At 39.5% G+C, this 24,846-nt stretch overlaps 1 protein-coding gene across 2 annotated transcripts in view; it reads left to right on the top strand.

The window, feature by feature from the left end:
* The window catches only part of LOC113021322 (ephrin type-A receptor 6-like), an 86,357-nt gene that overhangs the window by 38,541 nt on the left and 22,970 nt on the right, over positions 1–24,846 (top strand). For both annotated transcript variants that reach the window (XM_026165941.1, XM_026165934.1), the window contains 6 exons: positions 1,928–2,056; positions 3,119–3,268; positions 3,350–3,511; positions 3,612–3,840; positions 20,549–20,704; positions 21,346–21,696. In XM_026165941.1, the coding sequence (XP_026021726.1) occupies positions 1,928–2,056; positions 3,119–3,268; positions 3,350–3,511; positions 3,612–3,840; positions 20,549–20,704; positions 21,346–21,696 (1,177 nt within the window). The remainder of the gene's footprint in view (positions 1–1,927; positions 2,057–3,118; positions 3,269–3,349; positions 3,512–3,611; positions 3,841–20,548; positions 20,705–21,345; positions 21,697–24,846) is intronic.

Here is a 24,846-nt window from a genome sequence, read left to right as displayed (position 1 = left end):
ATATCTTAAACCTCAGTCCAGAAATCACTAATAGTCTCAGGAAAACACAAATTACTGTCATGGTCGCAGACCCAGGATCATGACAATTTGACCTTTTGACTTTTAGTCACAGAAAATAAATTATTTTCTTTTAGCAAAGTCATTTACAGAATGTCTTATCACCATTCATACAATGGAAATAATGATTTACATGCTGTAAGTTTCAGACTCAAGTCAAAGCACTGGCATGTCTTCAGTGTGTCTCATGTTCTTGAGTTATAACTACATGTCCAGCTGTGCATCTGGCACAATCACAGCTGCCCATGTAATGCCACAGGAGTTGTGAGAAAGAGGATCTGTCAATAAATGTTAGGGCTTTTGAAGCTCTGATCATCACACCGTTAAAGCGGAGCAGACAAATGAGAGCCTGGCTGATGCAACAGCTTGAAAACATTGGTGAGAGAATTTGTGTCTCTCAAATGTCATGTTTCTATACAGATTAAGTTTCACTACAAGCAACGAAGGCTTATATACATTATACAAAGCAGCTCAGAAACTAGATCATTCATGAGTGTGTTTATTACAATATCCTAATATAATCTCCATTTTAGCACATTTGATGCTAATATGTTGGTATACCAATATAGTCCATACCCATATCCATATCAGCTAATCCTCACTAATCCACAAATTACTGATGGTTTACAGTTTTTCTGATTTTGTAAAACACTAAATCCCCTTTTCAAAACCAAATGCTCAGTGTCCTTAACCAATTTATTAAATCACTCAAAGCCTTAAACAATTTATAGTTAACAAGTCATTGACTCATTTCCCCCCCAAAAAACATCTGTAAAACACATTTAACAGTGATGTATTGTACGTATGATGCGTGATGGTAACCACAAGTGGCAATGGTAAGTCCTGATAAAAGTTAAAAGTTATGGATGCCAGCTATGGATGGAAACAAATCTGAGAGGTGGGGGAGGTGAGGCGGTGGATGAAGAAAAAAGGAAGGCCGGTAATTTCAGAGGAAATTTAAGTAGCTGTGACAGACCAGGTCCTAGTTGGTGGAATGACAACGAGGGAATCGGGACAAAGACTACAATCCAATCTCAGCAGATGCTCTGTGGCCACCATTATCAGGAAATACAGAGAAGATAACAGGTCCTTTAAAACAAGGCAGCGAAATACAGAAACACAGAGGTGCTAAAGACAGTTTCAGTTTTGAAGGCACCAACAAGTGTCAGCCTTTTATCTTTCAAACATGTCCTCAGCTCAGCATGGTGCACAAGAAGGAAGTGTAGGGCACTCTCTTTGAGGAGGATGACAGCAAAGTCTGCCCTGTGTCCTGGCTTTGACCTGATGCTGACCTTATCAAATGAATTGCATGTTGCCTTTGATTTTACAGTTAAATTTAGAGTCTGTAATGTCCTGTCATGTCTCAGTGTGACTGATAAAATCCAAAGACGATTGTGTCATGAATGTGTTTGTGTTTTATTTTGACTGTGTGTGTGGTATAAACAAATTGTTTTGCTTTAGGGTATCTTTTAGCTCACCGGGTTAAGCAAGCGACCCATACGACATGAGGCTAACGCAGCAGCGCGGGTTCAAGTCTGCCCTGGGCCATTTGCCGCATGTCTTCCCTCTGCTCTCACTTTCCTGTCATCTCTCCCCTCTGTTTCTGTCATAATAAAGGTGGAAAAGTACTAAAAATATGAGAGAAAGATTTTATTTGGCTTTGAGTATGAATAAAACAGGTTTAAAGAGATTCTTTTGATTACCCAGAACAGACACAGGTCTTATGAATGTAGCTTGAATACTTTGTTTTATGTATACACCAGAATATTAATTTTCTAACAAAAATACTAGTTTTATTTTGCAAATGATAGAGTTAAAGTGTCGTGACACATTGCACATAATAACTTTATCCTTTTTTTGTTTTAATCAGTGGGATGCTATCACAGAGATGGATGAACAGAACAGACCTATACACACCTTCCAGGTTTGCCATGTAATGGAGCCAAACCAGAACAACTGGCTGCGGTCTGGGTGGATCCAGCGACAAGCTGCACAGAGGGTCAGGACTACATCACAAAACTTGTGCAAAGACAAACACTTGAATAGAAATCTTTGTTTGTGGTTTTGACATTGCCCCCAGGTTGAGAAAGAGTCACACTCCCTGGAGGAAGTTCAGTCTTCTGTATAACCTACCGGGAAATACAGACAAATAGCTATAAGAACCTGACACTTTGCTTAGGACCGATTTCTATTACAGTCAACACAGAGTCTGTTGTAACAAAGATATAGTAAGATGCCTTCTGTGCACATTGGCTGGTGGGAAACACAACTATGTTGCTGCACCAAGTTTCACATTTACCTCTTTTTGTAGACTGAGAATTGCCCGCATACAGACTGTTAAATCAATGCACTCGCTCGCTCGAGGGGACTGAGCCGTCTGGCATCGTGACTTGAAATAGTGGCTTCTTGATAGAAGAACGATCTGTCCACTGAGCTTCAGGGGAGGAGTAATGATTAGCCAATCAGTGCCATGGGCAAGACTAACACCATTGTCAAGCTGTTTAAAGGCATCGTGTGCCACCACAGCGGCCTGCGCTCACTCGGCTTCTCCACCCTTGAGGCACGGCTACTGCACAACAAATGGAGAAACATGCTGAACTGTTCTTACCTTGCTTGGTGTCGCTCATAAAAACAAGTTTGTTAGCATGGCTGTGCATCAGTATTAACTTAAAAATTATGCAAGATTTTAGTGGATATGTTGATCTAAAAAATACTTAGAGAGTAATAAAAATAGTCAAATGAAGCACAATTTGAAAGTATAAAGCAATAATCTTCGTGTTTCTTATGGGGAAGGAGATTTTTTTTTTTCCGTATGTGCTAATAGAGTCCTATTATGTTTGCATTTTTGCTTGTACAATATCCCCTTAAAGTGTGTCCTCTCTTCTTCCCAAAACCATTTAAATTTTGTCTGTAGAAGAAAAAACGGAGTTACGGTGATTTGAAGAGAGCTTGTGAAATGGGCTTCGTTTTGTTAAATAAAGGGCTTAACATAAACACACTTGTATGAAATTATTGATGGTTATAATACTGACGTAATTGTTTAATCTATGTTTTACCTCAGGTATATGTGGAGCTGCGCTTTACACTGAGAGACTGCAACTCCATCCCTTGGGTTTCTGGTACTTGTAAGGAAACCTTCAATCTCTTTTACCTGCAGACAGACGGGCCGCTCCCCGACAGCACACGCTTCCGGCCTACTGACTATGCTAAGGTTGTCATGTTTTTATTCTTGTCATGTGACAGAACTGTCATTGTGTGACTTTACGTGAGTAAAGCGTGTGTTTGGTTTAAGGTGGACACCATAGCAGCGGATGAAAGCTTTACACAGACCGATCTTGGAGATCGTGTCCTTCGACTTAACACCGAGGTCAGGGAAGTGGGCCCCATCACACAGAAGGGATTCTACCTGGCCTTCCAAGATGTGGGAGCTTGTATTGCTCTTGTGTCTGTAAAGGTCAGTGAACAGGGTTGCATGACTCAGTCTCGCATAGACTGGGCATAAACTCAGTATTACTTCTTTAACCTGAACACTGTGTTTTCCTCTTTCACATAAGGTCTTCTACAAACGGTGCCCCTCAACTTTAAGAAACTTGGCCACGTTTCCTGAAACAGTGCCACAAATGGACTCATCCTCTTTGGTGGAAGTGAGAGGTTCGTGTGTGGAGAACGCAGAAGAGAGGGACACGCCCAAATTGTACTGTGGTGCTGATGGAGACTGGCTGGTACCACTGGGCCGCTGTGTCTGTAGTATTGGCCACGAGGAAATGGACGGCTACTGCCAAGGTGAGAAGCAGCCCGAGATGTATCTCTGAGTGTGTGTGTGCATTTAAGATAAGATAAGATAAGATAAGATAGAACTTTATTAATCCCTCGGGTGGGTTCCTCTGGGAACCCTCTGGGAATTTGTGTGTGTTCCTGTCTGCACTCATTTTAGAGAAGTATGGTATGCTAACAGTGTGCTAAAAAAGCAAAGAGAAGAGAAGAGGAGAGGAGAGGAGAGGAGAGGAGAGGAGAGGAGAGGAGAGGATGCGTCATGCTCACAGATCTCCAGGGCCTCCCAGTCATCTGCAAGAGTTTGACTTTACAGGACTGATATTCCCTCCTCTCGTTCTAAGATCCTGCATCCTTGTCTGATCCTTTCCATCCCCATTTCTCTTCATCCCTTTTCAGCCCCGCCTCCCCCTCATCATCGTCTCGTCTCTCTTGTCCACTTTGTTTACTCTTCGCTTCACTCCCCATTCTTTCTCTCTTCTTTTATTTCACCATTTCAACTCACACTCTCACTTTCCTTCGTTGCCATCCTTTTCTGCTACGTGATCACAAACAATGCAAATAGGAAGGGATTGTGTGTATCACTTCAGAGTTTTCGGAATCATTACTTTGGCTCTCATGAGATCCCTCTCTGGACTCTGTCAATTATGTGGCTGAAATGGGAAAGTAATTTCTTGTAAAATGAAACCGTTTGTGGATTTCTGGTATTTAGGTCTGATTTTTTGCCCTTTGATACCTAAAAATGTACAGAAGCTTCTTGTTAGGATGCTTCAAATTCAAATTCAAATTCAAATTCAAATTTTATTTGTCACGTACACAGTCATACACAGTACGATATGTAGTGAAATGCTTGGACAACTGCTCGTGACCTAAAGAAAACAAAAAAGGAAAAGGCTATGAATAAGATAGGAAATAAATATGAAAAATTAAAAAGGTTAAATTTAACTAAGAAGCAATAAAATATAAATTAAGGTTAAAAATGAAATAACTGTACAACACAAATTTGAATGAAGGGTAAATTTAACTGGGAAGAATAATTAGTCCAATCAAAATAACCTAAATGTGATCCACTGAACAGATTACAAAGGACTTAAAGAAACTGTTTACTTGTTTCAGATGGTCTTTGGCCTGCTCTCTCAATTAGAAAATGATGGAGGGCTAGCTGGCTAATTGCCTTCATTTGTTAGTTTCACAGCTAATTTAGCTCACACCTAGTTTTTGCTAAACCTTTCTTCAACCTTCTCTTTCATTACAAGACTCAGACTTACTTGTAATTATGGCAGGAGCTAAATTGAGCCACAGTGCATGATTACAATTGAAGAGCACTCCGTGTTCCTTACTATATTTTATAGACTTACAGCTGATTGGGGTGAAATTCATGTAGTAACCCTGTGGTGATGTAGTTACTCAGAGCATTACAGAGAGAACTCCAGCAGTCATTAGTACAGCTGATATGTAGGATAGGCTCTAATATCGCCTTTATTTGCTCCTCGGGTGTAATTTTTTTTTTCTTTTTATCTTCTTCTCTTTTATCTTCCTTTTATTTATCTTTTCTCTCTCGCTCGCTCTCAATCATCTCAAGTTAAACAACACAGAAGCCTGTCAGGAGAGATTCCAGATGAGACGCCAGCTTAGGAGCAGTACTCTCATGGTGTCCCTTTTATATGTTCTCCATCTCTGCTCTCCTTTTTCATCCCCTCTGGCTGCCAGTAGTTGCTTCTCTCAAATGTACTCAACCCACTTGGCAGTTGAAAAAGATGTCTGTGTTAGCGTGTTTTATCACAATGTCTGATCCTCACTCTAATAAACCTAAACTGACAAATGCTGTTTATAAATTTAACAAATCAAATTAACTATCCAGAGATATGAAAGAACTGTGAAAGAAGAATAGTGATGAAACGCACTCACCAGCCACTTTAATAGGTATACCTACTCAATTATTTCTTAATGCGAATATCTAATCAGCCAATCACTTGGCAGCAAGTCAGTGCGTTAAGGCATGTAGACATGGCCAAGGCGACCTGCTGAAGTTCAAACCAAACACCAGAATGAAGAAGAAAGGTGATTTAAGGAACTTAGAACCTGGTTGCTGGTTCCAGATGGGCATTTGTGTACATCAGAAATTGCAGATCTGCTGGGATTTTTCCACAAACAGTCTTGAGGGTTTACAGGAAAGGGTTTCAAAAAGAGAAAATATCTAATGAGCAGCAGTTCTTTAGGCTGGGATGTTGAGGGATAATGGCCAGACTGCTTTGAGCTGATAGGAGTGCAGCAGTAACTCAAATGACCACTTGTTAAAATCAAGGTAAGCAGAAGAGCAACTTGTTGAACCTTGAAGCAGATGGGCTCCAGCTGCAGAAGGTCTCACCAGGTGCCACTCTGATGAACTAAGAACAGGAAACAGAGGCTACAGTTCATGCAGGTGTACCAAAATTAGACAGTAGAAGACTGGAGAAACCACACCTGGTCTCATGAGTTTTGATTTCTGCTGCAACAGTTGGATAGCTAAATACATCAAATATCATAGATCCATGAACGCATGGATGTATCCTGTCTTGTATCCTGCCCATCTGAGCATAGTTTAAACACCACAGTCAATCGGACAGTGTCCATCCCTTTATGACCACAGTGTACCCATCTTCTGATAGCTGACTCCAGAAGGATTATGTGCCATGTCACACATAACAAATGCATGTTATTGAGTTGACTCAGTAACATGCATTGGCCTCCACAGTCAACCAGATCTAAATTTAATAGAGCACCTTTGGGATATGGTACAAAGAGAGATTTGTATCTGCCAAATCTGCAGCAACTGTGTGATGCTATCATGTTACTATAGACACTGATCTCTGAGGACTGTTTCCAGTACCTTGTTGAATCTGTGCTGTGAAGAACTAGTTCTGAAGGCAAAAAGCTGCAACCATGGACTAGCAAGCTGTAACTAATGAAGTGTTTTTCCTGTGATTTCTTTAGCAGCAACATCAGCTTTAGCATACACGGCTGCATGCACATAATACTTAAGCAACAACAATGGTGACATTAAGGTTAATTAATGCGATTGTAGATGCAGTCACTGAATACTCATATGTGGTTACATCCTGCAATCAAAAGCATCGTTGGCATAAAAAAAAGCTTCAACATATAACAACAACATCTTAAAAATTAATTAAATAATTAATAAAATAACTAATTAAATTTCAGTTGTTAATAACTTTTGCGGGCTGTAACTGTGGAATATTTCAAAATTTAACTTCAATTAGTAAAATCAATTAGTAAAATATTTGATCTGATTTTTTTGTGATCAGCTAATCGAGTAAGTACTACATCTATAAATCAAACAAAAAGAAAGAGGCAGGCTGAGCATTTACCAAAAGCAGTACCCTCCTGTGTGTTGTCTTTGCTTCGACTGGGCCTTTTCCCATCTCTGCAGCGGATGCATGAACATGAAACGAATATTGATCTTATTATCAGATTGTCTGAAGGAAAACAAGTGCATTTCCCAAAATGGGTGTTCCTCTTAGACTCACGCATCTACTGTAGGGTCCCTAGTGAAGGAAACCAGTGTTGCTTTTTTCTTTGCTGCGGTTGTTGCTGTGGTCAGAAACGTCAGGTTATTTCTATCAGGGATGGTCTACTGTGGAAATCTGAAACAGCGAGAGCGTCAGCGAACTTACCGTTAGGGTTTAAAGTGGTGATGAGTAGAAACAACGCATAATGGCATGATAATTAATGATTTATGACCAATCACCCCTCCAACCCCCCATCAATAATTTCCATAGGTCCGTCAGAGCATATGCAGTAATGAAGATGTGCACTTTGCTTGGAGTTGCAGGAAGTTTAGGCATGAACTTGCGATGACTTCTGCTTTCTCCTCGTTTTCATTTTGGAACACTGCTTCAAAGGGTACTGTGATCAAAGCTGTCTGAGAGGCAGCATGGGGAAAGAGCAAAAGAGGGAGAGAGAGGGGGAGAGAGAGAGAGCGAGGGCGAGAGAGAGAGAGAGAGAGAGAAAAGGGAAAGCCCCAGCCTCCCAAATATAAGCAGAGCTCTGCACTAACACGTCCATCTTTCCCTCCCAGCTGCCTAAACAAAGGCATCAGCGCTTATCAAAAGCTGCTTTCCACCCCAATAGCATTCTGCCAGACTGTTCTGACATCTCAATCGAGTGTCTTATTATTCTATTCCTTTCATTCGTTGTCAGCCACAAGAGGATTACTCAGAGATAGGCTGGTTATATCATGACCTAGATAAGGCAACATCATAGTGCTAATGCTATTTGTTCCACATCCTTTCGTCACAGCAGCATATTCATAAAGAGGCAGTGAATTGTGGGTGAAGCTAATAGAGATGTCTTTTCAGATTTCATGTGAATCAGAGTCGATATGCAGACGAAACCAGAAACCCACCAGTAGGATAAGTGATAAGTCTCAGAAGCTGAGAAATGAAAATATTATGGTTTCAGCAAAATCTTCTTAATTTTCTTAAAAATGCATTGCATTTTTTAATTAAACTCCACCTAATCCAGCACAGTTTTCCTCTTTTTAAATAAAGTTAATGGTAAAAATGCAAATGAAGCAATTTAGGAGCAACAAGCTGAAGTTGCTTAGTCTCTATTTTTGTTGTTTTCTGTCTTTTGCCACTTACCCTGACCATGCCACAGAGCTACAGGCTTTGACAGTAGGTTGCTCACTGATGACTTCCAGCCTGAAGTTGTGACCTTTAAATTTGAGTAAAATGGAATAGGAAATGAGGAATCGATACATCTCTTAGGTGTGTCTGAGTGTTTGTGCCCCTCTTCTGTCCATTAAGGACTGTGTTTACTCTGGCCTGTAACGCAGCGCAGACGAGAGCATCACTCATTCTCTGTGAACTTCCTATCTGCATATCAAAGCTGAGAGTCCAGGGTAAACATACTCTTCAGCTCCATCTGTTTCTGACAACGTAAAGCCAAGAGAAAACTTCCAACCCCACACATCCAAACAACTCAAAATCTCTTGGTTGGTACGTCATTACATTCCTGCAAGTGTGCAGATGTTGCACTTCACCAAGCTACAGTAGGTTACCTGCTGAAACTTCAACAGTTGATGTGTTTTGAATAACTGTGGATAGCTTCTCTTATCAATGTTTTATGGAACGAATCAAGATGTATAATTCATTGTAGCAATGAAACCACAGAGAGCTATCACCTAATGTTGAATTTCACCTTATCTTAAATCTGTATGTCAGCAGCTTCCAGCTCAATGTTTGGTTTTACTTACTGTCCTTATTAGCAGTAATTTCAGCAGACCAGCAGCAAAACGAATGGCACTTTAGGATCCTCAGCTATCATCTGATGATGGCCTGTGGGGACAGCGGCCATTATTTTGGGAATTTTTATGGAGCCAGTTGTCAAGCTTTCACCCAAAGGATTCAAATGCAGGACACAGTCGAAACAGTTTTAATGAAAAGAAGTCAGGAAGAAATAACAACAGTGAATGATCAGAGGTCAGTCTTCAAGCTGGGATTCTGATCAGGGAAGTATTTTCAGGTAAGTTGTTACTCTGGAATTTAACATTCAGACACAGATTTTCCAAGTGGAATAATACTCAGGTACTGTAAGTTTCTTCAGGTAAGTGCAAACAGGAATTGGCGATCCTCTCATCTTTCTTCAGATTTAGGGTTGCAGTACTTGGAGCTCCACTGCTAGCAAGCTTTCAACAGCAGTTGGCATAAGAGCAGGTCAAGCAGGTATTCAGGTAAGTACAGTGGGGCAAAAAAGTACTTAGTCAGCCACCGATTGTGCAAGTTCCCCCACCTAAAATGATGACAGAGGTCAGTAATTTGCACCAGAGGTACACTTCAACTGTGAGAGACAGAATGTGTAAAGAATTTATTCGTAAATCAGGGTGGAAAATAAGTATTTGGTCAATAACAAAAATACAACTCAATACTTTGTAACATAACCTTTGTTGGCAATAACAGAGGTCAAACGTTTACTATAGGTCTTTACCAGGTTTGCACACACAGTAACTGGTATTTTGGCCCATTCCTCCATGCAGATCTTCTCGAGAGCAGTGATGTTTTGGGGCTGTCGCCGAGCAACACGGACTTTCAACTCCCGCCACAGATTTTCTATGGGGTTGAGGTCTGGAGACTGGCTAGGCCACTCCAGGACTTTCAAATGCTTCTTACGGAGCCACTCCTTTGTTGCCCGGGCGGTGTGTTTTGGATCATTGTCATGTTGGAAGACCCAGCCTCGTTTCATCTTCAAAGTTCTCACTGATTGAAGGAGGTTTTGGCTCAAAATCTCACGATACATGGCCCCATTCATTCTGTCCTTAACACGGATCAGTCGTCCTGTCCCCTTGGCAGAAAAACAGCCCCATAGCATGATGTTTCCACCCCCATGCTTCACAGTAGGTATGGTGTTCTTGGGATGCAACTCAGTATTCTTCTTCCTCCAAACACGACGAGTTGAGTTTATACCAAAAAGTTCTACTTTGGTTTCATCTGACCACATGACATTCTCCCAATCCTCTGCTGTATCATCCATGTGCTCTCTGGCAAACTTCAGACGGGCCTGGACATGCACTGGCTTCAGCAGCGGAACACGTCTGGCACTGCGGGATTTGATTCCCTGCCGTTGTAGTGTGTTACTGATGGTGACCTTTGTTACTTTGGTCCCAGCTCTCTGCAGGTCATTCACCAGGTCCCCCCGTGTGGTTCTGGGATCTTTGCTCACCGTTCTCATGATTTGTATACCTCTATACAAATCTGGAAACAAACACCATTTCACAAACTACAGGCCTGTCTCTTTACTACCTCAATTCTCAAAAGTTCTTGAAAAACTGTTTAAAAACAGACTGGAAAAATTTATAGATAAACATAAACTACTCACTGAGAGTCAGTACGGATTCAGATCAAGCAGATCAACATCATCGGCACTATTAGATTCAATAGAATACATCACAAATTCCATAGACAAAAAGCAATATGTGGCTGGGTTATTCATAGACTTGACAAAGGCATTTGACACTATAGATCATGATATATTAATAAGAAAACTGGAACGTTATGGTGTCAGAGGGGTAGTTTTAAATTGGGTCCGGAGTTATTTAAGTGACAGAAAGCAGTTTGTGAAAATAAATGGTGGTTGCTCCTTATGTATGGACATTGCTTGTGGTGTACCCCAAGGGTCAGTTTTGGGTCCAAAATTCTTCAACTTGTACATTAACGACATCTGTAAAGTGTCCAAAGTATTAAAAATGGTTCTCTTTGCTGACGATACAAACATTTTTTGCTCTGGTGATGATCTGCAGAATTTATTGGAGGATATGACTAATGAAATAAGTAAAGTGAAGTTCTGGCTTGATAAAAACAAATTATCATTAAATTTGAATAAATCTAAACTTATGTTATTTGGAAATAGTAGTTTAAATACAAATGCAAAGATTCAAATAAATGGTGTTGATATTGAAAGAGTCAGTGAAAATAAATTTCTGGGGGTAATAATAGATGAAAAACTTAACTGGAGAGCTCACGTAAGATATATTCATTCCAAAGTATCACGAAGCATTGCAGTACTAAACAAGGCAAAACAGGTATTCGACAGAACATCACTTCATATTCTCTACTGTTCACTGGTTTCACCATACTTAAGCTATTGTGCAGAGGTCTGGGGCAATAACTATAAAACCACATTACATTCACTTTTTACTCTTCAAAAGAAAGCAATTCGAATCATCCACAATGCAGGTTATAGGGAACATACAAACTCACTATTTTTGCAGTCTGAAATATTGAAAATTGACGATATAGTGAAATTCCAAACAGCACAAATTCTATTCAAACCAAAAAATAAAGAACTGCCAGGTAATATTCAGAGTATGTTTTTTTTGAAAGAAGGAAGTTATAATTTAAGGGGTTTTTGTAACTTCAAAACAATGAAGGTACGTACTACAAGAAAAGGCTTTTGTGTTTCTGTTCAAGGAGTGAAACTATGGAACAAACTGAATATGGAATTAAAGCAATGTCCAAACATAAAACTGTTCAAAAAGAGTTATAAAAATATGATCTTCTCGATCTATAAAGAAAAGGAAAATATTTAAATTAAGTGAATGTCTCTATTTAAAAACAAACAAACAAAAAATTCATGATGTGATATTATAGTATATAGTATATCAGAAATCTGTTCACTATTTTTATTACAAATTATATCAGTAAGGAAGCTGACTAAATATTCACTGATAATTTATGGGACAGGGGTGGGATTAAATAAGTGTATACTTCTTCCCACTCCCTTTCAACATGTAAATTAATCAGAATGTTTTTTTGTATGTAATTTGTATAGTATATTTTTTCTCTCATTTCTTTTCTAAATGTACTTGTATATTGTTCACATGTTGAAATAAATTACCAATCAATCAATCAATTTTGACCCCACGGGATGAGATCTTGCGTGGAGCCCCAGATCGAGGGAGATTATCAGTGGTCTTGTATGTCTTCCATTTTCTGATGATTGCTCCCACAGTTGATTTTTTCACACCAAGGTGCTTGCCTATTGTAGATTCACTCTTCCCAGTCTGGTGCAGGTCTACAATACTTTTCCTGGTGTCCTTCGAAAGCTCTTTGGTCTTGGCCATGGCGGAGTTTGGAGTCTGACTGTTAGGGGCTGTGGACAGGTGTCTTTTATACAGATGATGAGTTCAAACAGGTGCCATTCATACAGGTAACGAGTGGGGGACAGAAAAGCTTCTTACAGAAGACGTTACAGGTCTGTGAGAGCCAGAGATTTTCCTTGTTTGAGGTGACCAAATACTTATTTTCCACCCTAATTTACAAATAAATTCCTTACAAATCCTACCATGTGAATTCATGGATTTTTTTTTCACATTCTGTCTCTCACAGTTGAAGTGTACCTCTGGTGCAAATTACTGACCTCTGTCATCATTTTAGGTGGGGGAACTTGCACAATCGGTGGCTGACTAAATACTTTTTTGCCCCACTGTATAAGAGACCAGTCGGTGACCTCCTGGCAACCACCTGTTGCTAAAATGTATTTTCCCCAGCTGGCAAAAAACTGGTACAAAAAACAAGGCTTTGTCATTGCTGTGGTCGCTAGCATATTGGTGCGGTCATAGTTTGAATTGAAGTGACGGACATGTCTACAAACACAGCCCAGCTGCTCTCAAAACTGTGAAAAGTGCAACTGAAACAGGAAACAGGGATAGTTTCCCTTCAGCGTAAAATTTGTGCACTTTGAAACATGTTGGCTACAGCAGTGAGACACAAGTTTTACTTTGAACCTTGCCTGTTTCCAATTTGTGAGCACTTTCTCAAATTTACAGACAAAAATTAAAACATGAAACTACAGGTAACCATGGAAATCTGCTACCAACAAAAGTAACTTTCTTTGCAACCTATTTGATCCAGTAAAGCCAGCATCCTCCAGGAACCATTGCCAACCAGTTGGGGAATACAGATCTCCCTAGTAACCAGTAGCTGTATCATATCCAAAATGGCTGACAACTTTTGTTGTGCATGATGTAATGTGAGAAACCTCAGTAGCCTAATATCACCCATGCTTATTCACCCAACAGTGCTGGGGGGGGGGGCTATGTTGTGGAAATGACAGTCTTCACTAGTGGGGATAGTTACAAAGCTTTCTTCGTTATGAATTAGTGATGCATGTTTTTATTGAACATTTGAAGATAAAAAAAAACCCAGAAACTCTTGCAGAGGACATAAAGTCAGAGATAGAAACGACAAGGAGCAGGTGCATCTAGTACAGGTAGAGCTGCTGCAAAACCCCAGCGCAACAAATTCTGGATCCTTGGCTTTTAGTTAGCAGTTAGCGTTAGCAGCACATGCTGCGTCTGATGTGAAAGGACCTTTATGCTGCGCACTGTGACTCACAGTCATGGTCCCGGGTCAACCCTGACTTTGTGTTAAACTAATCCTAAAGTAATAATGGTATTTCTAACCACTGATATACCACAACTTTATCCTTTCAGCAGCTGCTGAAAGTTAGGGGACCTAGCTTCTATCGGATATTTATATAGAGATCCTCCAGCTTCAAACTGTATTACCCTTCAAGGACCTGCAGTTCAAAAAAGCGCCCCTCCGACAGCCAAACCCATCTGTTCTCTGATTGGATAGTTAAATTTGTGATTGACATGACATTGGCCAATCAGATGAAAGGAAGAAAAATGGGGTCAAATTCGTACTTGTAACTTGAAACTTGAGTTTAACATGTATTTTTTGGCTGAGTCCACACATAAATCTTTTTACAGACACACAAATTCTTTTTACACATACAAATCCTGATTTACAAGTACAAAATATTTATGACCACAATTTGAGCCCATAGTCTCCCTTCAGTGTAATTTTTGATTGTGCAGGATAGTCCAGTAGAGAGTGTAGCCAAATGTTCTTTTGGGCAAAGCTTTTTTCTCCTGTGGGTTCCTGCTCTTTGTTTTGGCCAGTTTTTTATTTTGGGGTTATTTTTTGTTGTTCTTCTTCTGTCTCTCTAGTTTTTACACTTCTTTGTACCTTCCCTCGTGTCCATTGCGATAGTTTCAACTATCCTCTGAAATGCTAACATTCCTGAGTCTTTCTGTTGATGTGTTATTATTATTCTTTATACTGACCTGATGATTGTTATTCTCTCTGATCTGAAGAGGCCAATCACAACGCTTGTGTGCTGCGTTGATCCAACATTATTACATTTCTCTGGAGGTGCACGTCAGGCTACCGTGTGGGGTTCAGAGGGGTTTGCTATTACTTTGTAGGTTACGACATAGATTTCCTGCTGAAGCATAAAGTGGCCAATAAATGTGAGAATGTACTGTTAAATGGGGGAAAAAGAAGCATATTATTCCTTTTAATAAAAATACATGACATGAAGGAAGATTACATGACAAAATCCCCCCAAAAAGTGGTAGCAAACAAATAGCATTACTTTGTGTGTGTGTGTGTGTGTGTGTGTGTGTGTGTGTGTGTGTGTGTGTGTGTGTGTGTGTGTGTGTGTGTGTGTGTGTGTGTTTGGAATGTTTTTTCTGACTTTTGGACAGAAATATCAGTATGAGTATTGTAATTGCTTTTTGGTGGTGATCTTCCTAGCTTATACTAGAAAGCAGGGAGCAGCTGGAATTTCAAATGAATCAGTGTGTTTGTTGCCTTTGGCAGGACCTCTGCATGGAGAGAAGGTAATGTCCAGATGAAGGTGCCTCAAAAATTGAAGCTGGGTGACAAATTACTCTTCTCATTAGGACCTAAGCAGCAATGTGATTTTGGCAAGGATTTCCGTCTGGATGTCAATCTTTCATCTCATCCTCTTTACATCCAAATTTATGCTCATTTCTTTCCACCTATTTATCCATAGAGTTTTTTCCCGCCTCTTCCTTTGTTACATAGTATTTTTGCTTAACTATGCATCACCTGTCATTCAAAGTTTAATGAAAAGCTTTCAACATTGCTACTTAAAGAAATATAGTAACATTTGATGACCTGGTTTCAAGAAAAAATCTATTAGAATGAAAACGACAATCAGTTTTGTTAATCAGGAGAGGATTTGGTTTAATGGTTATCATTTTTCAAGTTTGCATCATTCACTGTTGGTCAAATTACAGTACGTGGCAAGATAGCTGCACAGCACTTTTCCTCTCTCAGTTCTTGGATTGATTCCAAAGTAAATCCTCAAAGTAGTAAAATATATTCAAAAGCAACATAATTATTGACTTTTCTGCAGCTTTCTTCATTGGAGAATTCAGTTATTGAGTTGCAAGGTATTTTTCTTGGAATTTGCTTGAAGTCATAGAGGGGAAAAATAGCAACAAAATAGCAGGACTCAGTAGCCCTGCAGTGTCATATATATATATAATATGTATGCAGAATGGGGAGAAAGTAGCAGATCCTCACTCTCGGCAGCTCTATGCCTGTTAGAGGCAGGTTATATAGCAGCTTATGTAAGTAAAGTTCAAACTATGTGATCTTACTCAAATGCACCTTGGTAGTTGTGCTTACCATCTCACCTCATGTTTTTATGTCCACATACAGGTAGTGACTGATCTTTTTGTTACCTGGCGATTCAAATGGGAAAATTATAAGTTGATTTAAAAACTGTCCTTCACAGATCAGATCACAATCAGATTTGTTTTAACCAAGGGTGTTACACATACAAGGACACTTCAGTTGATGGTGTTTCCACTATATACAGTCCTGTGAAAAACTAAATATGCCCTAATTGAATAGAACCAGCAATAACTTTAATAATGCTCTGTATGTCTCATTCTTTCACATCATTGTAGAGGAATTCTGGACCACTCTTCTTCACAATGTTGCTTCACTTCTTTGAGATTAGTGGACGTTTGTTTAGGCACAGCTTTCTTATATTTTGCAATATAGCTAAACATCTCCACTCCCAAAGGACATTGTACCAGAGGTCTTGCAGTTTGCAAACCTAAGCCATGTTCTTTGTAGATAGAAGATGCTTTGTCTTGGCAACTCTAACAAACAGGCCTCACTTGTTTAGTCTTAGTTTTTGTTATACTGTCATGAACTTTAACATGCTAACTGAGGCATTCAGAGTCTTAGATGTAGCTCTTCTTGGTAGTTTCTCTAAGAATTGCATGGTCTGACTTTGTGGCTAAATTCTCATCCACTCCTGGGAAGATTGTGGCATTGTGTTAATACACACCTGAATGCTCCAAGTCAGCAAACTTTCAAAGCTTTCTAGAGTTGCTCACACTCGCCGTTGATCAATTAATCGAGTTCATCTGATTACCAGCAACTGGGTGTTTAGAAAAGTCTAAACAATATATGTTATATATGGATTCATTATACACAGAGTAGGCTTACTGCCAACCACAAACAGATAAAATATAAGACAAACACATGCGTAAGGAAGTAGACTGGTGCAGCACAACGATTATGCATTATGTGTGAAATATAATGTTGTGTACATGTAGAACTGTTGTAGAACACAGTCATTGTAGATTCAGAGCAGAATGCAATACCTACCTAGACTACCTAATAATAAATACTTGGCATAGGTACAACTTAGTTGTTTATGAGGATAATGGCAGTGGGAAGGAAGCTGTTTCTGAGTCTGGTTGTTCTGGTGTAGGTGGATCTGTCACACCTGCCGGAGGGGAAGAGTTGAAAAAGTTGTGTCCAGAGTGTGAGGAATTTCTGATCATGTTTGCTGCCTGCTCACTGGTTCTTGAGGAGTTCTGGAGGCTGGACAAGGGGACGCCAGTTATTTTCTCTACATTCTTTAGAGTTTATAGTAGCGCTAGTAGTACTAGGTAGGTAGTCATACTAACCTGTTTTGTGTCTGAAGCAGACTGCGCACGACAGACTTGATGACCGCAGTGTAGAACTTGATCAGTAGCTCCTATGATAGGCCATCCTTCCTCAGCTGAAAGGACGTCAACTGTTGGAACTTTTTGAATAGAGTTGGTGTTGGGCTCCCACTTCCGGAGCTGAGAGATAATAGTGAACAGGAACTTGAAAGACTCCACACTTGGCACAGGGTTGTTTGAGCAGAAAATGTCAAGTTGTAGTGTGTCTGGGGTGTTTTGATAAACATTTATGTTATATACTCATAAAAGTGGCTATTTTCTATGCTAGTTCTACTATTTTACATGCCAGACTTGGCAGAGGTACCAACTCTGGCATGGTATCCCTGCCAGGCTTACACTGGCAGGGATACTATGATACAATTTCAGTTTTCTTTGGAAGAAGAAATGAATTTTATCCCACACTCACAAAAAAATACCACTCTGAAGATTAGTGTTTAGTTAGATCAGTTTCTCCGTTCGGTGAACAGGACGGGGGAGGTGTATTTAAAATAGTCCAAGTTATCTTCTCTTTACATTAATTTTCCAAGATTATGTGACAGACTGCAGTTTTTCCTGTCTTATCTAGTGTAATAATATCAGTGAGAAAGTTTCCATCACTAGGTTGACTAAAGTAGCAGCAATCCAGCTTGAGGGAGGAAGTTTCTTTCTCAGTCATGCAGTACTCTCTTGAGTATTGAAAAGCTGATGTATGTAGATCCTGGAGAAACTGCACGAACAGATTTGGTGTCACTGCAAAAATGACTTTCATGAAACATTATATCTTAGCATTACTATATACACACACAAAAATAATTGAATATAATTGATTTCAAACAGTAATAATCCTCCATCAGTCATCCTTTGTACAGTGCTGGGGACTGTGTCACAGCAGGACATCATTTATCACGCTTATGATAAAAAAAGGCTAGCGTCAATAGAGAATTTAAAGTGGTAGTGTATTTCAATGGAGGCATTAATGCATTAGGCAATATATGAAGATGATGTGATTACGGAAAAATAAAGTCAGTTAACTACTATGTATTTTTGCTTACTTACAGAAAATATATGAAGATATTAAAATGAAGCTGAAATTATATAAACCTTTTGGCTTGATTGAATTTCTCAGTGTATATATACAGTATTTCCTATTTCTTTAATTATTATTCCACCCACAAGTATATATATTCTCACGAAAGAAAGAAAAAAAATCACTCAACTCAACTGCAATAAAATGGCAATAAAATCATCCACAAATTCCCAGAATATTAAATAACTGCACTATTAATGCTTTATTCTTCTGTGCCAAGATAAGTCTGGGGAAAAGGAGGCAATCTGCAGTGGTTTTTCCATCTTCTGATAAGCCTCGAGGGAAAAGAGCGACGAAGAAGACGAGAGATGGGAAAAGAAAAAAATACATTGGAATAAAGATGAAAAACAAGAATAGGTGAAAATTGTTGCAGAGCATAACAGTTGGGGGGGGGGGGGGGGGGGAGAGAGAGAAAAATTGAAAAGATAAGGAAAGGAGAGTTGTGTGAGTTGATGGAAAGAAAGAAATGGGCAAGTAACACTGGAGGTAAAGTGAAACAGTCTAAGGATGGAAAACTGCAAATACCCGGTCAGCAGAATGGACTGTATAAGTGGATTGAGATTTCAGCAGGAAGCAGGTTGTATTAACATTTTAATAATGAATTATTCGTATGTTAATCGCTCCTCTTTTACCTACTTGCAAGACTACAAAGTGACCTTAAACTGGGTTAAACCTGCTGATTAAAACAAATTGCTGCCAAAAATCGTTATTTAGCCTTTAGCTACTACTCCTTTTTTGTCAATTTGAAGGACTTAAGCAAAAAATATGGTCACTGGCCACTTTGTTAGGTACACCTGTTCAACTGAAAGTTAAGGAAAATATCATCTCAGGAAGTCAGCGCATTTAAGTATATAAACATGGTCATGACAGTGTGGAAGAATTATTATTTAAGTGACTTTGAGTGTGACATGATTGTTGGTGCCAGATGAGTTGGTCTGAACATTTCAAAAGCTACTAATCTACTGGGATTTTCCCAGTCTCTGGAGTTTTCATAGGGAATAGTTTAAAAAAGAGAAAATAGTGAGTAGTAGCTGATGAAAAAGCCTTGCTGATGTCAGAGGTCAGATAAAGGCAAGAGTAACTCAAATAACCTCTCAGTATAACTGAGGTGAGCAGAAAAGCATCTCTGACCACACGATACGTCAAATTTGAAGCAGATGGTCGGCAGCAGCAGAAGTCCACACTGGATGCCACTGCTGTTACCTAAGAACAGAAAACTGAGGCTACAATTCACACTGACAAAACCGGACAACGGTAGATTGAAAAAATGTTGCCTAGTCTGATGAGTCTCAGTTTGAGTTGTAACATTCAGATGGTGGAGTCAGAATTTAGTGTAAACAGCACAGTGAGTGCATGGTGTTCTTGCATTGTTTAGTTTTGAAATATTTCTCTGATATCCAGTCATCTAACAAACGTCTACCTACAGTAACTCTCATCTTCATTTGCCAGGAGTACTGTTCACCATCAGCCACTGTGTTGCATGAAAAACATTCAGAATAATATCTGGATTAATGTGCTAAGGTTAATCACGGATAGGACATGTGTCTGGATTTTTCTGTGTCTTCTCACAGTCTGAAGACATAATTACGACTCACCTTTAGCCCATTTTCCGCTGGGATAAGCTCCAGCCTCTTGTAACATTGTGATTAAGATAATAGATGAATGGACTGTATCAGCATGTGTTTTACTTTGTGTGCTAATGTGTTTTTAAACAACATATTGTCGTATACAGTGCTTAACAAATTTATTAGACCACTGCCCAATGTAAGGTTTGTCACGGCTGCCCTAAATTAACAGTACTGGCAATTACCAAATATATCTAGATTTATAAAAATGTATTAAACATTGTTATTATTATTATTATTATTATTGTTGTTGTTGTTGTTATTTACTTGAAGTACTGATTCACTTGAATCATGACATGAATTCAGTTTATTTGCCTGATAAATAATAACATATTTATTTGGTTAGTTTAGTTTTTGACAGATTTCTAGAACGCTTGCGTTTTCTTGTTTTTATGACAGGTGGCCTAATAAACCTTGTAAGCTCACCATGTGGGTTGTGTGATTTTGTGATTCTCTATTCTGTAAAAAAGAAATGGCTTTACAGGTGTGTGCCATTTCTTAGAAGGGCCACTTTACAGGACATGTGGCTTAGTGAGCTAATAAGAAGGTGACAGATAGTACCTCGGGAAATAAGGTCAGACCACAGGTGAGGAGCGAAGCAGCTGGAGTTTCGATTAAGAGTATGTGCGCTGATGGAAATGCAGTTGCATAAGGAGCACTCACCCTTTGCATCTCTTTTTTCTCCAGCTTGCAAGCCTGGCTCCTTCAAGGCGTATGCTGGAAACACTAAATGCTCCAAGTGTCCTCTACACAGCTCTAGCCATGACCAGGCGGCCACCATCTGTCACTGTGATAAAGGCTTCTACAGGGCTCTCAAAGACCCCACTACTATGGCTTGTACAAGTTAGTAGAAAGCTACAAAACCTTTCGTCTCTTTCCTGCTTGCAGAAATCCAATTTTGTGACTGCTGTGCCAACATTCACCCCATCGTTTCTGTTTTTTTTTTTTTTTTTAGTTTCGTTTTGCTGTTTAAGTTTTAACAGTGTGATTGAGTCACATTTAAATTTCTGCTCACCAAGTTTGGACATTTCTGAGCGGTGTATCGATGAAACTGACAAGTATCATGCTGGAATGAAACACTCTTACACTCTGAGAGCTATCCTCTCACACGCCTACATGCAGATATTTGAAGATACACTCAAACAGCTCAGATTTTTTTTTATTGTACAGGTGTGAAAACTGAAAAAAAAACCCTGAAATTTTAGCCGGGAAATTGACACAAGTTGCTGGAATGAAGCCGGAAATGTTGAAAGCCAACCACCCACACACTTGCTGTACCTACACACTGAACACACATGCTAAGGAATAAAAATATGCTCAGCGTGCAAACTTGTCAGATTATGGTGATCATGTGCCAACCATTGCTTCATATTCAAGGTCGCATAAGTGTCCTGGAGAATATCCATCTCAAAAAGTGGCAAGTGCAGTCGCCAAAAAAAAAAAAAAAAATGTCTGTCTCTAAATACTTTTCTTCTCTCTTTCAGGGCCTCCATCAGCTCCCAGGAACCTGGTCTCACTCATCAATGACACAGCTCTCTTCTTGCAGTGGATGCCTCCCAGTGATACAGGAGGCAGAAAGGACATCACTTACAACATACTGTGCCAGCGCTGTGGTGGGAGTGACAGCAGCGGTGCTGTGACACAGTGTGAGCCGTGCGAGCCTGACCTGCACTTTATCCCACGGCCACTCGGCATTACTGGCACCTCTGTAGCAATACTGGACTTTGCAATGCTCGCTAGCTACACCTTCCACGTTGAGGCTGTGAACGGGGTCTCTGGGCTGGGTATGACTGCACGCTCGCTGGCAAATGTGACCGTCACGACACACCAAGCTGGTAAGTCCTGTTCACTCAGGCGGTCTTTCGTTTTGTTTTCCAGTTCTGGTTGTTTTGCTTTTTTAAAATGGTGGTGGTAATAATAGCAGGCAGATGTAACCCTACCTGCAAATAGGATCTGTATTAATACAGTTTATTTAACGAGAAAGCATATTGATGAATTTATTAATAATTTCATAAGAGATTAAACAGAATTGATGATGGATTATAATCATCTTATCTTAAAGACCTCATACTACCGTATCACTCCAATAGAGCCCTTCACTCCCAGACTGCAGGCTTACTCGTGATTCTTCTGTGTATTTAAAAGTAGAATGGGAGGCAGAGCCTTCAGCTTTCATGCCCTTCTCAGGGGTAAAAGGCAGAGTACGCTTTGGACTGGCCACCAGTCTGTCACAGGGCTAACACAGAGAGACGGACACCCATTCACACTCAGATTCACAACTATCGTCAATTTAGAATCACCAGTTAACCTAACAATGTCTCTGTACAGTGAGAGAAAGCTGGGGTACCGGAAAAAAACCCACACAGGCACAGGAAGAAGTTTTAAACCAGGCCTCAGGATGACCAGTGTATTCAAACCCAGGACCTTCTTGCTGTGAAGCAGCAGAGCTAACCCCTGCTGCTCACTGTAATTTTCTCATTTTTTGAGTTATATATAAATAAATGTCAATCCCCATTACATTTACATAATTGTAATTATTCTTGACCAATAATACACTGTGGTTAGACAGGAACTAATTCATACTTCATGAATATTGTTTTTTGCATTGCAGTTTAGGTTATTCATTACAGTAATGAGGAAGGGGATTTACTTTCCTCTTTCCTGGGGACCCTGAGACCTCTTAAGTCTCCATCTCTCCCTCCAGCTTAATGCGTCAATAAATGGAACGCACTCCTGACCTTTGAATTGCTGACAGAGTCAGTGTGACCTGAACCTATTCCTAATTAGTGAAACCCAGCAGACCCGGGGTCAACTAGATCTACAAGTTCACAAAGGAACATCGTCTCAGGCTTGAATTAGTAAAAAATAAGAGACCTGAAATTCAGCTTTAACCTTAAACTTCAAGGTCGGGAATAGTAGTGAAATAATTGATGGAGAAGGTTGAGATGAAGGAAGGGAAGCAGGTGGATTAATAAATTATGCTGGGATGTATGTGCACGTTTCCTCCCCTTTCAGCATGCGTATGAAGTTTGTATTGAGATTAAATCCTGATGAGAACTAGAGTCGTACTCAGTGATCTCAGTTATCAGCAGCTGAAACGAGACAGTGAGGAGCTGTGAGTGTCTGTGCTAAATCATAGTTGTCATTGTTGTAATACTGCTTTGACATTTATTTAAGTATTTAAACCGAGAAGAGTGAATGATGAAGATATTTGAAGCTTGGGAAATGTAAACAACATATAACTGGATGTAAGAATCTTTTGAAGGCTGATCCCTTTCCCGTGGTCGCTCACATTGACACTCCGGCACAATATTTGCCCGAATGTTGATTAAATGTATTTAATGTTTACCCAAATGTTGATTAAATATGTATCTAATGAACTCAAGTAAACGCTAAAGCCCTCTAAATATTTCACAACTCATTATTCATGAACTGCTTGATCAAAATACTGATGACTTTGCACCAAAACTATCAAACTGATGAGCTTAAATAAATGATAAGTTATGAAAATGGAAGAGTGTGACTCCTTAAACTAAAGCGATGCAATCAAGAGTCGATGACACCGTTGCTTCTGAGAAAGAAGAAATGCTCTTGGTTGCACAGCGGTGGTGCAAAGAGAAGCTTTTATTTCATAAACTCTTGTCTGCAAAGAACAGACTGCAAAAACCAACAGAAGGCCCGTCGTGTTTAGTCTCTCATTACTCTTTGAACTGATAATTAGTGACAGCTGGTTTGACCGGTCGCAGCCTCTGCTGGGTTAAACATCACCATCACTGCTGGCCGAACCATGTCCTTAACGTTCTGAACTCTGATCTTTTTTTAATGACAAAGAGTCCGAACAGACGTAATCACTGGTGTGGGCATGTAACTTTTCAGATTCACACGCTGTAATTTTTACTCTAGTGAAATGCTTGCAGTGTAGTGCAGCTCAGGGTCACCTCTAAGAACACTTATTCATATTTGGCTGTGAAAAATAACCTAGAACTGCAATGGTTGGAAATCTGAAAGACAAAGCGTAAAAGTCACCAACGCTCTGCTGACTCAATAACTGCAGAGCTCCAAACCTCCTCTGGTGCTGGGCGCTTCATGGGTTTCCATGGCCAAGCAGGTCCTGTATGTGTGATACGTAGGCAGCCTGATGTATGAATGGAAGTAGAATTCAGCAATTGTGTAAAATAGTATATTTAAACATTCATAGATAACAGACTACTTGAATATGCTGAAAGGTTATTATGAATTTTTTTGGCCTATGGCCCCCAAATCACTCTTTAACCATTTAAATGATTCATGAATTGTCAAAATCTTGACCAATAATGTTCTTTTAATTGATAAATTGGCTAATCTTTATATTATATAATAGTGATCATGCGCATCATGATTTCAATTTAATAAAACAGAAAGTAAAGTAGTAATTTAATTAATTCTCCTCATTTTTCATTTTTTAAAAGCAGGCTTAGGAAAAAATCTAAACCTGTTAAAAAATTATGCATCATTATTTTTAACATCTCAAGTCCAATTATCACCAAAGTCAGGAGGATTCATTTCCTGGGAAATGCCTGTACCAAATTCCACATTTTACAGTAGTCTGTTCAATACTTGTTGAGCCTGTTCAGTCTGGACCAAAGTGGTGTGCCGGCCAATCAACCAGCTCATTAGGGTGACTCTTCAAACTGTGATCCAGATTAAAATTTTAAAACCTGTGCCCATGTGTAGAATTCGCTGGCTTGCTGTGTCAAAAGCAGTGAGACGCAGTGAGAATGAAGCAGCATTAATGATGAAGTGACAACAAGGAGTCCAGACAGTTATAAGATTATATTTATGCTCCTGCTCATTAAGAAAATACTTCGCAGTCATTCCTCATAATTCTCTTTAGTATACAGGGAGAAATAATGTGTCGAGGTTTTTATTTTTACAAACTGAAATGTGTGCTGATGGGCTGTCATCATACCATGCAAACCAGATGTCAGGTGTGTATGTGTCATGCC

Source organism: Astatotilapia calliptera, chromosome 1, assembly GCF_900246225.1.
Source record: "Astatotilapia calliptera chromosome 1, fAstCal1.2, whole genome shotgun sequence".
Classification (NCBI taxonomy): Eukaryota; Metazoa; Chordata; class Actinopteri; order Cichliformes; family Cichlidae; genus Astatotilapia; species Astatotilapia calliptera.
This window is presented reverse-complemented; position numbering and strand designations above follow the sequence as displayed.